Source organism: Podarcis erhardii (genome assembly GCF_964252035.2).
Source record: "Podarcis erhardii genome assembly, chromosome: 14".
In the NCBI taxonomy this organism is placed as follows: Eukaryota; Metazoa; Chordata; class Lepidosauria; order Squamata; family Lacertidae; genus Podarcis; species Podarcis erhardii.
Genome location: NC_138503.1, coordinates 18,419,544 through 18,436,983, shown reverse-complemented (window position 1 = coordinate 18,436,983; position 17,440 = coordinate 18,419,544). Strand labels below are relative to the sequence as shown.

The 17,440-nt window shown below is 42.0% G+C and overlaps 1 protein-coding gene across 4 annotated transcripts in view; it reads left to right on the top strand.

Moving 5' to 3' along the window:
* The window catches only part of TICRR (TOPBP1 interacting checkpoint and replication regulator), a 48,045-nt gene that overhangs the window by 26,163 nt on the left and 4,442 nt on the right, over positions 1 to 17,440 (top strand). For all 4 annotated transcript variants that reach the window (XM_081838633.1, XM_081838634.1, XM_081838632.1 and 1 more), the window contains 17 exons: positions 978 to 1,219; positions 1,757 to 1,991; positions 3,000 to 3,138; positions 4,371 to 4,513; positions 4,722 to 4,931; positions 6,186 to 6,319; positions 7,463 to 7,563; positions 9,098 to 9,191; positions 10,306 to 10,385; positions 11,559 to 11,798; positions 12,094 to 12,190; positions 12,785 to 12,848; positions 13,826 to 13,972; positions 15,082 to 15,172; positions 15,311 to 15,372; positions 15,808 to 15,948; positions 17,169 to 17,317. In XM_081838633.1, coding sequence (XP_081694759.1) covers positions 978 to 1,219; positions 1,757 to 1,991; positions 3,000 to 3,138; positions 4,371 to 4,513; positions 4,722 to 4,931; positions 6,186 to 6,319; positions 7,463 to 7,563; positions 9,098 to 9,191; positions 10,306 to 10,385; positions 11,559 to 11,798; positions 12,094 to 12,190; positions 12,785 to 12,848; positions 13,826 to 13,972; positions 15,082 to 15,172; positions 15,311 to 15,372; positions 15,808 to 15,948; positions 17,169 to 17,317 — 2,369 coding nt within the window. The remainder of the gene's footprint in view (positions 1 to 977; positions 1,220 to 1,756; positions 1,992 to 2,999; positions 3,139 to 4,370; positions 4,514 to 4,721; positions 4,932 to 6,185; positions 6,320 to 7,462; positions 7,564 to 9,097; positions 9,192 to 10,305; positions 10,386 to 11,558; positions 11,799 to 12,093; positions 12,191 to 12,784; positions 12,849 to 13,825; positions 13,973 to 15,081; positions 15,173 to 15,310; positions 15,373 to 15,807; positions 15,949 to 17,168; positions 17,318 to 17,440) is intronic.

The window sequence follows — 17,440 nt, the reverse complement described above, 5'->3', positions numbered from 1 at the left end:
CGTAAGTGACAGTGGAGGCCAATTCTGGATCCACACGTCCTTCCACAGTGGGGAGATAGGTTTCCGGGCTGGTGTTGATCACGGTGAGGGTTTGCTAAAGTGCCTTCCTCTTAGCACGTTTTTCCCTTTCATCCTGAGTTTGAGCATCTTCAAAGCCCATGACACCTTTGGTAAAGGCTGTTCTCCAGTTGGAGTGCTCACAGGCCAGCGTTTCCCAGTTGTTGACCACCAGCATGACACTTTCCATTTTTAAGTTCGGAATAGAGTAGTTGCTTTGGAAGATGATAATAATGATGGTAATGAAAGTAATGCCTGGTTATAGCCAGCAAGTACTACTTTTTCCTTTTCTGTACAGCTCAAGTGCTGTGAAAAGGATACATTATTCCAGCGCTGGGTAAGTTGTGGTCCTCCAGATGTTGTTGGATTCCAACTTGCAACAGCCCCAACCAGCATGACAAGTGGCCAGAGATGTGCTGTAGGATCTCCATCCCTGCTTTATTCTTTTAAGTAGTTTTACTTTCAAACTGACCAATTAAATCGTTTCCCAACTGCAGATGTTTCTAAATTCTTCAGCAAACAATTAGGGTAACAATGAACTCTGGAAAGCTGCTGTTTTGAGTCTTAACTGAAATGTGAGATTGTTAATCTTTTAGCTAAAACATGTAGCTTGTTGCTGAGAGCATCCTTATAAGAAGACTGAGAGACAGCAAATGTAATACCTGCATTAGTATTATTTTTGAAAGGGGCTTGCTGTGTTAAACTAACATTTGTCTCAACTAAAGTTGTGAGAAGCTATTCCTAGGTATAAGGATCAGTTCTATGCTTCTCAACCTAGTAAATAAAGTGTAAATCTCTTTATTTTTTCCATTGTCGTTGAGTTCTCAGTTAATTAATAATTTATTTCCTGCTTTAATTAACTATTTCTTTTCCATTTTAAAAGCTCTTAAACCTTAACGGTTGTGTTTTCCCTTAAACAGGAGTTGAAGAGGCACAAAGCTGTGGTGTGGCTTTAGAGCCTCTAACTCTAAGCCAGAGGCACCTCAAAAGTCCAGTCACTATTACTCTGAAATGCACTATGAGCAGCTGGAATGCAGTGCATGCTGGGAACTTTCATACACAGAGCTGGATACTGCGGAGCACACTGTCAGGACTGTCAGTCCAAGAGACTTCATTGTTTCAGCAATTTGTAAAATCCCTCCAAGCACAAGGGCTACACATGGTAAGGATTGTGTCTGTTCAAAATAGCAACTCTCATTTAGCTGTGAAGAGCTAACTAGTTTTCAATATTTATTTGTCACATTTATGACTCATTCTACTTGTTGAGCGTTCAGTAGTACATGTATCACTTTTTCCAGGGGATATATTGTATTAGCCAGAGTTGCACCTTGCGAAACCTCAGATATAGAGCTGAATCAGATATTTTGGCACCATTCTCTAGTCCAGGGATTATCATACTGTGGTCTGTGAACTGCTAGTGATCCAAGACCTTCATTCAGGTAGTGTGTGGTGTATCTATGAAAATACATTTACATATCCTACAGCATCTAGCACAGAGTGCATTACCCTTTCCACAACAGACAGAAAAGTCATTAAGTGATTTACCAAGATTCTGAACAGTTTTCAAGTGGTCCATGTTTTCTGGTCTATGCACTACAAATACTGAGGGTTGTTCTGAATACTGAATAGTGTTTCCTTTCTGAGCAAAGGTAGAGCTGCCTACATGATATATTTTTTTTCTTCCTTACCTTTTTAAAAGGTTGCTGAAGTGTCTCCATCTGGGGCCTATTGTCCCTGTACTGGGATTTTCTCTCCCACCTCGAATAGCACTGCAGTTCTTTCTATACTCTGTGCCGAGAGAGCACCAGAAGTTGAGAGAGCCTTCCTTCCAACAGCTCTAGAAGGGAATCTTTCGAAAGAGGAGTCTAGCCTTCCAGAAATCGTGAGCAGCGTGGTAAATCAAGTTGGTGATGACTTTGATCTGGCAAATTCTGGTACGTTTACATGTTTGCTTGCTTAGAACTTTCCAGCGAACCTCACCCATATTGTTTCATCTGCTGAGGAATCCTCAGGCCTGCTGTGCCTCTTGTTTTGTTTTATTTATTTATTTAGATTTGTAGCCTACCTTTCAATCAACTGGTTTACAATGGATTATAACCACACATAATAGACACACAACTTTTCAGCCCTGAATTCTCTCTGGCTGGAGCCAAGGCACACTTCCTTCAGCTGTTCAGTTGGAGCTAAGTGATTTCCAGGAGAGTGTGGGTGGGGAGAGAGCAAGCTCCCTACAGCTGCTCCTTCTCTGGTCAGTGGATGGGGCCAGAGTGGTCTTCCCCTTGCCATGATGTTTTTCCTGGGTGGAAGGGGATGTAGTCTCCCAATGGCCCTTGGTCCCATAGTTCCAACAGAAATCAACCAGAGTTGCTTCCCTTCAGTTCTCCACTACCAGTGCCCTATCTGAATTGAGAAACATGCCCTTAAAACATAACCCACCTTCTCTTGCAGCTGCACATTGCAGGGGAAGGTTGGTAACGAGGAGAAAGGCATCTTTAATCAGAACTTCTCATTGAGAAACCCCAGATAACCATCCAAGAAACTCCAGTGTTTGCTGGAATATAGCTTTAAAGCCACTGATCTAAAACAGCGATGCCCTGCCTGTTTAAAGCAGTTTTGTGTATCTAATGTCTATGGTGTGTTTGGGGGGTGGGGTGTTTGAATCTTTGCTCTGGTTAGTTTGCTGTAGACTCATCCATATTGTTGGAAAGTAGAATTGTATGCAGATGACTTGGAAAATAAGGTCTTTTGAACTCTGGGGGATTAATTTCTAAGTAAATGAAATAAAATACCACCTTGAAGTATTGGTTTTAAAGAAAAGTATGGTATAATAAATAGTTAAATAACTAAATAAACATGCATAACATTTGCAGCAACTTCATTCCTAACTGTGGGATAGACTGCGGACGATATCATTCTTGGATGCCTTAATTCTGTCTTTGCAGACCCAGCAGAAACTCTGATTCCAGAGTGGGCACAGCAGGAGCTGTCCTGCACCCACCCCTGGAGTCCTGCCGTGATTGAAGGCTGGTACTCTTTCTCAAACCTCTGTGGAGCAAGTTCTCACTTGATGGAATCATTCAGGTGATTCTTTTTTGCTTTGCCTTCAAAGCCAGTTTAATTTCAGGAAGAGCAGATCTGTGATGTGGAGGATTCTATAATCAGCCTTACAAAATATACAGTTGTACCTTGGAAGCTGAATGGAATCCATTCCAGAAGTCTGTTCGACTTCCAAAACGTTCGGCTTCCAAGGCGCAGCTTCCAATTGGCTGCAGGAAGCACTGCCGGATGTTCAGCTTCCAAAAGAACGTTCACAAACCAGAACACTCACTTCCGGGTTTGCGGTGTTCGGGAGCCAAAACGTTCAACTGCTAAGGCGTTCGTCAACCAACGTATTACTGTATTTGCATTGGCTATGCCTTATCAGTTTTTTTCTTCTTCACATGATCTTTCCATGTTAAATAAATGCAAAATTAGAATTATATAATCCTAAGCATCTATTAAAGCCTGGGCGACAGACAACATGAAGGCTTCTTAGTGAGGATCAAAACACATAGATTATTTTCTGTGTTACAGTTATGTTGTTATAGCTTGTCTCAGTGGTTTTGAAATGAATACCTAGTTTTGAGTGGTGAAATAGACCTACTCAGTAAACAGTACTGCCTGCTTAGATGGGTGAGGGTACAGATATATGAGGGAGGTTCTGATGACCACTTATTCAGGCTGAGGGAGGGTTCTTATGAGAAATGGTCCCATCCCATTCTTGCCTTGGGTTATGGCCTCAAGATTGCAGGGAGTCGGAGTGGGGGAAAACATAAGGCTTTTATTGTGCCTGCACCCTGGCAAAAACTCTTCAAAGTTCCCCGGTGGCACTTGGCTGATAAGAATCGGGCTTGGGTACCTGGGTACGGGTGTCCGGTTAATTTTTTCAAAGTCTAACATGAGCTTAATAAATGACAATGCAGCAGCCTAGACTGAATTAGCAAGCATTCCATGAAGGTGGTCCCAACCTCATTGTAGAGACTGAGCTATGAAGTAATGAGCAAAAATAATATTTACTCAGTAATACAGACCAAATTTAAAATTGAATAAAAAAGATACGGTTTTCAGAGCTTCACATTTCAACATGAATGAATATGTCCTATTCAGACCAGAGTTTGGCCTCAGGTCTAGAATGACTAGGAAGACTTGCAGAGTTCAGCGGAGCTAGTTAGACATGCTACATATTGCAAGCTTTCAACTGTAGTGGAAAGGAAAATCTTTGCTTTTGCTGTCAAAATAAGATTTATAAACAGAAGTAATCTTTCCCTACACAGGTTGCTGCAGGCAGGGTCTTCTGCTGAGGAAAAGGAGGCTCCAAATCATGAAAGGGAACTTACCCACTGTCTGTCTGAATTTTACCAGAAGAAAGCCTCTGGCATCTCTGCTACATCCCAACAGCGGGATCACAGGAAGAGACGTATGCACATTCCACTGTCAATTGTCCACCCTCTGTTCCATTCTTCAAGATAGCTGTCTCTCTTGTGCTTTAATAAACACGCTGCTTCTACTTTATTTTTTTAAAAAGCTCTGCTTTATATGCATGTGGTATTCTTTTCTTCTGTTGGATGTGGTTCACTATGATTTCTCTAACTCCAAGTTATGCCTATGTCTATTGATTTGAGCAGGCGGAGTTCCCCGGACTCCCGTTAGGCAAAAAATGAAGACCATGCCTCGCTCCCTTCAAATGCTAAACGCTGCAAGGCTGAATGTAAAGGCTCAAAAGTTCCAGCCAGATGGAGAGATGCCAGTCAGTGAGAATGTTTCCCAAAAGCTATTACCGAGAAGATTCAATGATAAAGTGGAAGAAAGGGTGGAAGCAAAGAAAACCAAGATAGGTATGTACAAGATAAAGTCCTCTGCCTGCCCTGTCTTTTGGAGAGTGCAGAGAGGCTTTGTAGGAGAAGCAATGGATTTTGCAATGGATTTGGAAGTAGAGGGGGAAGAAAAATGATTAGGATATTCTAGCTATAAGCCTGAGTAGAAGGCACTGTTCTAAACGTAGTAGAATTGTGGAGTATTTCTTGCTACTGGTGGCACCAGTATGGGGACTACTGCAATTTGTGAGCCAAGGTATAAGAAACCTGCAATGGTAGAATTGCATTTTTATTGCTCCCTCATTGGAAAAAGCATTTATGAAAGAACGTTCTTTCATGTGTGGTGGACCTGTAAAAGGGTAAAAGAGTATAGGGAAATAATTTATAATGCATTTGAAAAAATGTTTAAAAGCACCTTTAAAAAAACAACAACCCCAGAGTCCTTTTTGTTGGGGATAATTCAGACTGAAATTCCCAAGGGTCATAAAAGGTTATTTATGTATGCCACTACTGCAGCCCATGTTTTGTTAGATCCAAAATGGAAAACGAGCAAGGTCCCAACCAAAGAAGAATGGCAGCTTAAACTGATGGAATATGTGCAGCTTGCGGACCTAACATACAGAATAAGAGAACAAGAAGAACATTTGTTTAAAGAAGATTGGAAAAAGTTTATTGAATATATGGGGGAAATTGTTTACACTTGAAAACTCTGGCAGCATTAAGAAATATTCAACAGTGTAAACATGTTTTGATGGACGTAATAATGGAATACTGAATGGTTTAGTTTATATAAAATCAGCAGGGATTTATGCTGTGTAAAATGAACCATGGAAAAAGAAGGGAAGTCACATATTTTAAGGTTGTATAAATGAATATTCCAAATTTTAAAACAAAAACTTTAATAAATTTTTATTTTTTTAAAAAAAAGGAAAAAGCATTTATGGTTGCCTACCCCGGGGGTAGTCAACACGGTGTCCTCCCGCTGTGGTCATACTTGAATTCCCCTAGCCCCAGCCAGCATGGCCCAGTAGTTGGAGTAATGGAAATTGAAGTCCCATCTACACCTGGAGGACACCATGTGGCTACCCCTGGCCATTCCTTTCTTTTACCTACTAGATAGACCCCTGGCCATTCCTTTCTTTTACCTAGATAAGTGTTTCAAATAATCCTTTAGTATTATTCTTTAAGTGTTTGATTGCATGAACTGTTCATGGCAAGTTCTTGATTCCCCCGCACACACACTTTGGTTTACCTATGTGTGCATTTGTTTTGTAGGCTTCAGGACTGAGGAGGAGATGCTTTCTTTTATATCTACAAACTACCAGAAGGCGGTGACAAGCGGAGAGAATTTATTTGCGTATGCCCAGGAGACGGTGGCAGCTGTTAATGCGTTGCAGAAATCAAATGAGGTAGGGTAGCTAGACATGCCTGCTTTTCCATTTAAATATAAACGTATCGTAAGGGGTTTGGGGGTAGGGAGAATGTACAACAGGTTCTTAAAACATGAGGCGATTTCATTGCCATTTTAGAGTTGGAATGGAAATGGAAGAAAATACTGGGTATTCAGGCAGCAGCACCAATGAGGCCTTTCTTTACATAGCTCTGTGTGCCTGCAATGAGCACAACTTTGTGGGACACAGATGTCTTTTGCTGTAAAATATACCATCCATTGATCTCTTTTGGCAACATGCTTTGGGGAAATTTTGCTGGTTTTTTTTTCTTTTTTCTTTTTTGCCGGTTTGCATTCCTCCCTCCAGGCCCTCTAATAATCAAAACAAGGATTCTGTTCTTGCACAAACCAAGATACTTCATCACAAAAAGGAGGTCCCTTTCAGCTCAGTCCTAGATTATTCATCCAGAGCAGAGTTTTGGAACCTGTTGCTGGACTACAACTCACATCAGCACCAACCAGTATGGTTCGCGGTTGGGGGTGATGGGATCTGTGATCCGCCGACATCTGCAGAGTTAAAGGTTCCCCACCCTAATCCAGAGCAATAAATTGCAGGAATTGTGCTTCAAGCACAGTAGCAACATTCCCAGTGTTGGGATATATTTCCTGGTGAGAATCAGTGTGTTTGCTAAGGTCAAATTAGATGGCATGTTACATGCATGGTTGTGCTTAATGTCTCATCTGGTTTGGTGCTAAATCTTGCCAGCAGTGGCAAATACACATTTTTGTGTTGTACATGCCCTTTTCTTAATAAATCAATTAAAAACCTTTAATCCTTGAACCTAGTTGTTTGTCCATTGCTATTTGAGTTTACATGCTGGGTGTAACTGCACTGAACCTAGGAAATACTTAAAGAAACTGAAGTTGGTAGGAAGCCTGAAGGAAAAGATCCAGTGTTAACATTTTATATCCTAACACAAAACCCCCTAGAAGTCTTAACCCTGTTGCTCCTGAATGTCTCCTTGACACTGATCATTCTGTCCGCTCAAATATTTCATTTTGCCCTTGCAATTAAACAGTTCAGCTATTATTTCATTGCGTTGCTTCTAAAGTTGCTGTCTGTCCTCGGAGCATTACATGCTTTCTGATTTTAAATCTACAGGCAGCTGGTGTGGATACAATCCGAAGCAATCTCCTGAAAACCAGCAAAGCCCTCCGTCAGCAGCTTGGCAACGATCCTGATAAGGAAATCAAAGTCAGAGAGTACGAGACGCTATTACTTTCCCAGATAGGTTGTTCTGATAATTGTGGAATAGATTGCTGTAGTGCTGAAGAGATTGCCTTACCAAATTCTCTTGTGCAGTAGTGGAGGAATTCACTAGTGAACGCTTTCCTACATAAATAACAATTACCCTTTGTTTTAATTTTCAAGGATAGCTTTGCGTAGTGGTGTGTACCACCTAGATAATATGCTGAATGTGTAAACAACCTTGCAAAATCACTTTATGTTAATCTGTTTTACAATGTTTGTATACTGCTTTTGATAGGCAGATATCACCCTTGCACTAACAAACCAGAATACCAGTCATTATCCATGGTATCTTAACAATAACGTGTGCCTCATGCTCAGCTTTTAGGAAGATGGTGGCAGCAAGGAAGGCACCGGTTGGAAACATTTGTAGCTCTTCCTGCTGCTAATGTTGCTACTACAGTGGTACCTCGGGTTACATATGCTTCAGGTTACGTACTGTCAGAGTTGCCTCCAGGTCCCAGCTCACAGAGGACCAACGCTAGCCAGTAATAACGTATAAAAGTCTTTATTGAAGGTTAGTTTCCATTTCCAAACCGCAGCGTGCAACTCTACATCTTAGAAGCTAGACCGGCGAAGCTCCATCTGAGTCTCCGCCTCCTAGACACCAGTTTAAGACTCTAGCTTTACTCCACCTCTTCCGTTGTTCTTTCCTCCTCTGGGTCCTTCTGCCCCCTGGGGTTTCCTCCTTTCTGGACTCTTCTGACGCTGACCCCCCTGAGTCTTGCCCCTCCTTCCGGCGGGCTTTAGGACGTGGCTCCCTATCCGGGCTGCCTGCTGTGCCGCTCGCCTGTACATTTGAACTTGGCGCGCGCGCCCAGCCGGTAACTTTCCTCTTGACCGTTTCCCCGCTCTCCGATGGAGGCGTGGTCAATCCTGACTCATCTCCTCTCGCTGGTGGTGAGAACACTGGTCCCGATGCCTGGGACTCCTCCCCCCCACTGCGCTCTGGTGGGGAAGCTGGTCCTGATTTCCAACTGCTGCTCTGGGAGTCCCCGCTGGCCCCTTCCTTCTGGGGTTTCCCCCTTGGCACCCCCCTTGCCCTGGCCATCGGCGCTCCCTTCTGTGAATCTTCCGATTCGCTGGAGAGGCTCATAGAATCCCTCGGACCACTTTCATCTCCTGTGCTTCGCTCGGATTCCTCCCCCTCGCTCTCCATTTCCTCCCTCTCCTGTGCCTCTGCTCCTGAGCCCCTGACACGTACGCTTCAGGTTACAGACTCCGCTAACCCAGAAATAGTGCTTCAGGTTAAGAACTTTGCTTCAGGATGAGAACATAAATCGTGCTCCGGTGGCGCAGCAGCAGCAGGAGGCCCCATTAGCTAAAGTGGTGCTTCAGGTTAAGAACAATTTCAGGTTAAGAGCAGACCTCTGGAACGAATTAAGTACTTAACCCGAGGTACCACTGTACTCTCAGGAGGTGATATAAAATTAGCAGCAGGGCATACCTTCTCTTCCATTCATATTTCCCTCTCCCTCTCTTTAATAGGTGTCAGCTTCAGGTCTATCTGCGCCTTGAAATGTGCCTGCAGTGTCCTTCTTTGCAAAACAGCACAGATGGGATGGAACAGCTTGTGGAAGAGGTAGATGAACAAGCCTTGCCTCTGGGTTCCAGAAGATGAAAACAGCAATTCTCAGCCAGCATGTGAAATCTTCACATCTCAGTTGCTGTTGAGCAGCAACTATGGTCTTGGTGACCCGGCCAGCATATAACATGGAACCAAACAATAGCTTAGCACAAATGAACAAAAGTGCTGCTTCCTGGTGTGAAGATCACTGCCATTGCACTCTTTCCCTGGTCTTGCTGCTGCTGGACTTTGCAGGGATGAGCTGTTGTTTGTCTCAGGGTTAATGTCCAAACCCGGGCTCGTGGTTTATCTCATTCCAGACAAGTCACAAGCTTGTAACCAAAGTTTGTTCTTAGTGTACCACTCTTCGTTTGTCTGTTAGGTTTGGGATGCACTGCTAATTTAAACATTGACGTAACCATGCCAATCGATTAAACATGTCAGTTGACATGTTTAATTGGAGATAAGTCATTGTTAACATTTGTTAAAGACTATTTTGCATGAAAAAGAAAGTAAATTAATTAAATTTGGATTTGACGAATGAGGATAAGGTTTGTTTTTTAGAAAGTGGCTTTGTTGGGTGTTATATTGGAGTAGATGAAGTGAATATTGTTTATATATAGCTGACAGACGAAGTCCTCTACCTTCTGATTTATTTATTTATTTTAATCTATTTTCTATTTCTTTTCCTTTATTTCTCTCTTTCTCTTTCTTTATTCCTTTCTTCCCTTCCCTCGCCACTTCTCTTTATGTTTTTTATTGTAAGATTTAAGTCTTAGTTTGGACAAAAAGAGGAAAAAAATGATACTAAGTTTTTTATTTTTCTTCATAAGCCTCGATAAAATGTATTCAAACAAACATTGACTTAGCCCTGGATCGCATGGGTCTAGGAAAGGAGCACAGCAACCATAGTGTTCACTCCAGGAACCTGCATGTTTGCTCATTTGTGCTTAAGTCAAGGTTTGGCTTTAGGTTATATCTGAACAAAGGTCAATGAGGCCATAGTGGAAACAGCAGAACTGCACATTTGTTTGTTCACGCTAAATCATGCTTTGGCCTGGCATTACATGTGAACTGGCCTGCTATCATTAACCCTTGACCAATTTTTTGCCACTCAACTTGCTTGCAGATGACAGAGATGCTGCGGATTTTGTGTTTGACTGAAGACCCAGGATACCTCGCCAGGTTTTTGGAAGAAGTTGTAGAAACGTAAGTGCTCTTGTGTGCTGGATAATTTTATTCATTCATTTACAAACTGATGAGTGGAGCAGGGAAGGCTGAACAAATTCTGTTATGCAGAGGACTTGAGAGCTGCATGACTATTAATGCAGAACATGAGCTAAAGAGCTGGTTGTCTGAATTGCCAGTATTTTATGTTTACCATTCTTAGGCTCATTGCAGCCTTCCTGAACCAGAATTAAAACAAAATTGACTGTATTTCAACTTCTCACTATTTAAATAGCTGGGGATGTTTCAAATTAAGTTTAGGGTGTGTTTTTCTTCTCTAGCTGCTACAAATTTATTTGGGGTTGCATCCAACGTTAGTCTTACTCAGAGTAGGTCCACTGAAATTAAGAGACATGACCAATTTAGGCCCATGAATTTCACTGAGTTTAATCTAAATAATACTTTGGTTTCTTTTGGTTGATGTTTGTTTGAAGTTTCCAAATATAGACCAGAGTACTTGGGCAGTACTGTTACTTGATAGAGTGTAGTAAATTTGTTTATTCACTTGTAAGCATATTTATATACCATCAATTCATTAGAGATATCAGAGCAGTGTGTAACAAATCTGTAGGTGGTATATTGCTTTATTTCACTGGTTAAGATTTCTACTCATCGATTTCAATTGGCCCTACTTTTGAGCAAACATACAGAAGATCTCAGGTGGCACAATGGGTCAGTGTGTCTGGCTTTTAGCCAGAAGGTTGGTGGTTCGAGCCCACCCAGGGGGTTGGACTAGATGACCCTCAGGGTCCCTTCCAACTCTATGGTTCTATGATTCTAAGATTGCACTGTTAATCCACTGAAGGCACAAGAAGTATTTTGGTTGCTCAGCTGGATACTTGGTTGTGTGAAAACTTCCTGGCTGGGCTAAATTGTCAAATGAAGGAAACATAACTCAGTTGGGAAAGGGGAATGATTGGGCTGGTAGTGAGTGAACATGCCTTCTGATTGATTTATTTTTATGGCAGATTTGTATGCTTTCCATTATTGCCACAACCACCCCTCTTCTTCAACTGAAACCATAGGCTTAAAAGCAAGAGCTTGCAAGTTTAATAATAAAGTCGGGTGCAGAATCTGGTAACAAAATCTCACAGAGGTTAGAGTCTTTGGTAAGTAGCATGTCTGATGCATGCTTGTGTTACGATGTCTCTGTAGGTACCTGGAATCTATGCCAAAGACCCTTGGGGATTTGTACTACAGCCTGGGGACACAGATTCCCCCAAAGCTGGCCTCTGTCCTGCCAGCAGACTTCTTCAGTGACGATTCCCTCAGTCAGGAGAGCCAAACTCCATCCCTGCCTCCTTCTGCATCCTCAGTTCCTGTTTCCAGAACAGCTTCCTTAAGTACCGATGCAGAACAACTGGAAGAACTACGCACCAGATCTGCCAAGAAAAGGTATTGCAAGGCGTAAATGGCATTGAATTAAAATTATACTGGGTTGCAGTTTCTTTCTAAATAAGGAAATTCCATCTGAGGTTTATCAAAGGAGATTGCAAACATTTCAAAGGTGGGTCCATGTGGGCTTCCTGTTGGTGTTAGATTACCTTGAGGGCAGCATGGGAGAATGTCACTTCGTGTTAAAAACAATGAACCTTCCCTTCAAGGTGGCTGCATGAAAAGCCCCAACTTTTTAAAAAAATTGTTGAAATGTATTGTGCGCCTTGCTCAAGATTTTACTTTGTACTTCTAGAAAGAATACGCTGGCCAGACACCGGAGTGTAACAGAAGCATCGCAGAACTTTCGCCAAATAGAGATTCCTCAAGTACCCAGAAACCGTACTAGGAAGGTAATGCCCCCCCCCCCCGGCAATATCTTTCTGGAAAACCAGAAAATGCATGTAGCAGCTGTAAAACTCCTGCATCTCTATGCCTGTTTGAATAGCCTTTCTGAAATTCAGTTGTTAAACACCTTTATATGGAAAGCTGTTGCACTAATTTAGTTTTCACTGGAACGAAGGGAAGTCCTTTTCTAAATAAATGGATTTCAGTTTCCGGCATTATATTTTCCCCATTTCAGTGGTGCCCGAAAGACAAACGCCTCGCAAGACGGAAAACCCGCTAGACGAAAGGGTTTTCCGTTTTGGAGGCGCTTCGCAAAACGAATTTCCCTATGGGCTTGCTTCGCAAGACTAAATGTCTTGCGAGTTCCTGCGGGTTTTTTCCCCTTTTTCCCCCCTTTTCCTAAGCCGCTTATCAGCTGATCCGCTAAAACGCTAATAGCGCTAATCCGCTAAGCTGTCAATGGGCTTGCTTTGCAAGATGAAAAAACCGCTATACAAAGAGCCTCACAGAACGGATTAATTTCGTCTTGCGAGGCACCACTGTACCTATAAATAGATGTAATTTTGAAATCATTCTAATACTATATTCTAATAATTTAGGACAGCTCTCATGTGTGCCTTGATGTGAAATCAGTACCATCTGTACAGAAAGTGGCAGTGCAAGGTAAGCTGCTTCTTCCTTCCTTATTAGAGAACTAGATGGTAGGGATGTGATCTGATTCAGATTAACCCCTTGGAGGGATTTCAGGCTTGTCAAGAGGTGAAGCAAGAGGTCTGTATAAAGTGGCATTTATCCACCTACTCGTGGACCTATTAGTTTGCAATTTGGTGAGTTTCTTCCCCAGAGGCATCTCTCCTGTCCTCAATTTTCAGACCAATTGCCCACAATACACTAGGAGAAATTCAATTATTCCTTTTTTTTAATCCATCCCAAAACTAACCACTAAAGCTGACTTTCTCAAATTTGGCACAGTGCTTGCCCTTTATTGGTTTATTTAAAGAATATCCATATATATGTTTTAAAAGCTTTGTCCAGGCTTATGAGGATGGAAATAATTTTATATTTACCAAACTTTTGATCCAACAATAAGTGCCATGAAATGTGTATTTATTGCCAGAGTCCCTAGTGTCTATCGATAGTAATCCAGAATGTATCACTTAATTCAGGTTGTGCATTGTGAAGTATAAATGCTGTGTAAAATCTTGCTGGAATCTGAGGAGAGAAGCAATTCGTATTTCCACTGCGTTCAACAGGATATGTGATTCAATTCAGCAGCGATGCATTTGGGCTCTGTGTGATTCATATTCTGGATCTTCTTAATTTCTTGAGAGTTAGATCCAATGGTAATCCTACTCAGAGTAGAGCCACTGAAATTGATGTACATGACTAACTAAGCCCATTAATTTCAATGGGTCTACTTAGGATAGAATTTAGTTGGATACAACCTAGCATCTCTCTTTTGGTTCTCTGTGTGTCCAGGATTTAAAACAAAGAAAAAATATTTAAGTATGAAAAAAATTAATCTGACTGTTTATATGAGTTCTTGGATTTTGAACTGCACAAAAAGATCATATTTTCTCCAGAGTGTTTTGTCTTGTGAACAGCAATCAAAACTTCTTTTGGCTTTTTGATGCTTCCAGAAGTGACAAAGGTACGAAGGAACCTCTTCAATGAAGAAATGCTTCCTCCAGGCAAAAGATCCCTATCAAAGATTCCTCGAAGCCAGTCTGTATCAGCTGTAGAAGGTTTAAAAAACAGGCGGAAACGAGCTAAGGAGTGTGCAAGAGGTGAGAGGTTAGATAGATAGGTAATTTATTACGGTCGGAGACCAGTTTATAAAACACTCTTGGGGTACAGTCACAGAAGGAAAACAAGCAATTAAAACAATGTACAACAATAAATTTAAAAACAATGTACAACTATAAACTACCGCAGGGAGCTGACCCAGAGTCACCCATAGAACCGAGTTTGGGGATTTTCTTAATGAACTAGTTTGAGATGAGAGATGGTCTGCGCCTACAGATCTGTACACAGGATCTGGTGACCATCCAGGGCGTCTTCCGATCTTTGCCTAACAGGAGAAGGTTGAATTTTTGCTTTTCCAGGAGGTCAGCGAGCCTCAACAGTAGGGGATCAGTGGTCTTGCTACGTGCCTCTTCATAAAAGGGACATCTAAAGAACAGGTGCTCTGGGCTTCCTACCTCCCCCAATGAACAGGCGCAAAGTCTCTGAGCTTATGGGACTTTTTTAAAGGCTCCTTCCAGGACCGGCGAGGGCAGAGCTGGGCTTCTGGCCAGTGTAAAGGCCCTTCTTGCATTTTTAGATATGAGAAAGAAGAGATATGCTGCCAGGGCAGCTATATCTCTCTCAATTTCTCCAATTTTATAGTCGGGGCACCTTGAGCAGTCCCGTTGTCTCTCGGTGTCAATGACTCTAGGTGAGAAGTTACTTAAATGAGTGCTTTGCTGTACGGGCAGCGACTGTTGTGTGTGCGTCCCATCTGTGTGCAACACATTCATTGCTCCAAACCCAGAAGTGACCCAAAAACATCAAAAAGGGGATGAGGCACGGGCAGAACAGGGTGTTTGCAGGCTTTTTCAATAGTATTTCAGATATACACAATTTCACTTAAATGTGTGGTGCCTTGGAATGTAAGTCCCACTACTTGTCTTGGCTTATGTAGGGCAAAAGGAGTAAGTGGGAAAGTATGGAAAAGTATGGAACACCAGGGAAGGGAAAAACCGGGGGGGGGGGGGGGCTGAAGCTGTTTGCAGTCTGAAAAAGTACTTCCTTCTAAACTTCAAACCTTAAATATGTTATCCTCACCTGGCTTACACAACACAAGTCATTGTGCAGACTTGCTACCTTACAATAATTATTCTTTGGTCTTTTTCAGGTAATCTCAAACTGCTGACCAAGAGTGTGGCAGAAACACCGTTGCACAAGCAGATCTCCAGGCGGCTGCTGCACAAGCAGATTAAAGGCCGGTGAGTGAAGGCACCAGATTCACTGATCAAGCAACTTACTGTTTTTGGTAGAAAGTGGAACTTTTTTGGGTAGCTTTCTGCGCTTGGATGTCCTTTGTCATTGTGCTTGAACTTCTAAAAGCGGTGTTTCCTTCATAGGAATTCAGACCCTGGATCTGAAGTTGGCATTGTAGAAGAATCTCCTGAAAAAGCCATAGCATGTAGGTATTGATTTTATGTGACCTTTTTATTTGCATGTTTGGGCAGCTCCGGCTCCTTTGGCTGTAGCTTAAATTCACTTGTTAACAGAGCAGAAGGTGGCAAGAATTCCATTTTTTTTTCTTTTTTTCATTTTTATCCTACCTTTTGTTCAAGGAGTTCTGGACAGTGAGTATGGGGAACATGTTGGATTCCAACATCAGTCACAGCCATCCAGCATGGCCAGTGGTAGTCCAGCAATATCTGGGAAGATCACTGATTCTCCCTCCATTTTATCATCTCAACACTCGGACACGACTAAATGACTAAACAACAACAACAAAATGCTGAGTTGCAGCACCAGTTCTTAGATTCCCCTTTATTGATGGCACTGACTTGGTACTATATGGCTGTGAGTTTAAAGACAAACCTTGTTTCTCCCACATACAAACCCAAAGGTGGATTAAGAAGAAGTCCACGGATCAAGCAACTTTTACAGGATAGAGCAGTCTCTGGTTCCTTCTACTGCTCTCAACCCAGCAAGAAGAGTGTACAGCAAATGCAGTCGGAAGCACCTGATGTACAAGACAATTTAACAGGTATGGAAGCAAGCAACAGATTGCTTTTGGTTCCAGGGATTGATTACAAGATTGGCTTGAAAACACATGAGAGTTCAGTCAGAGGCAAAGTAGATGCTGCTTTATTTTACCTGAGTGTTCCTACTGTGCTATTTGTGCTACCTGCAACTTTTCTATTGTTTATTTGTCTGGGAGATTTTGTACTTTTCTTCTAATGCTTGTTTGATGTTGTACTGTCATGAAAAACTCTATAAATAAAAGGTATTTTTTAAAGGCAAAGTAGATGTTAATCTACATCTGCTGGATGTTCAAGCTCCCTTATCTTTCTCCATCAAAACAAATTGATTAGCCAATAATAATAAAAAATGATAGATGCTCGTTTCTCAAACAGACTGATTTTCGCACAAAATCAGCAACACACAACAACGTGTGGTGAGCTTGCTGAATCCTTTCTTTCAGAATATTTAAGGGAGAGGTAAGCAAGCCTCCTTGGGTAGGGTCTTCCACAGGTACGGTACCACAACCTAAAACTACTCTCCCTATATTTCCTTGGAGGCAGACAGCCCCACTTCTCAGTGGTAGATGGATTGGTACAGAAAATGACCGTCTATCGAACAATCAACTGGGTCCTAATCCTACTTTCATTCCTTCTACAGGCCTCCTAGTCCGCTAGTGATATTCATATGTCTGCCATAAGACCCGTTGTACCTCAGATTAAGAATGTAATTCGTTCTGGAGGTCTGTTCTTAACCTGAAATGGTTCTTAACCTGAGGTACCACTTTAGCTAATGGGGCCTCCCGCTGCCATGCAATTTCTGTTTTCATCCTGAAGCAAAGACCCGAGGTACTATTTCTGGGTTAACAGAGTCTGTAACCCAAGATACCACTGTACATGATAGAGGGCAATTTGAAGCAGATAGTAAAAGGGAGGTCTAACCTGTCCCTGCATGCTAACTTGTCCTTCCAGTTGCAGTTGTAGGAAATACCTGCCACTTCTTGTTGTTGCTGCTGAAAGTAATTATTCCACTTTGTCACCGCAGAGACCAAGGTTTGTATGGCATGGTCTCAGTGTAGCAAGTCAGTCATACATTTAGTCAGACATCTACAAGCTGGAAATGTTCGGTTTGTCGTTACTAACTAGTTCATGCCAATGTGGGTAGCCAGGAACATGCTGCCTTAAAAGCTTGAGGCTACAGCAGCTGACACTTGTGTGGACTGTTTGCTATCTTTTTGTTTCACAGGCTTGGCATCTCCTCTTGTGAAAAAAGCCATCCAGTCCCCAAAGAGCCTTCTCTTTGGAGCAGTTCTTGATGTGTTTGGTTCTGAAGGGATGATGGGCTCACCCAGAACAAGAAGAAAAACTTTAGCCTCCAGTGAGCTTGTTTATCAGGTAAAATTGTTGCCTTATGTTTCTTTCCATACCTACTTATCTAGTCTACATGCCTTCTTAATTTCCCACTACTAGTGTACAGCCTTAATATGTAATGTCAATAGTTAAATACATAAGTGATTT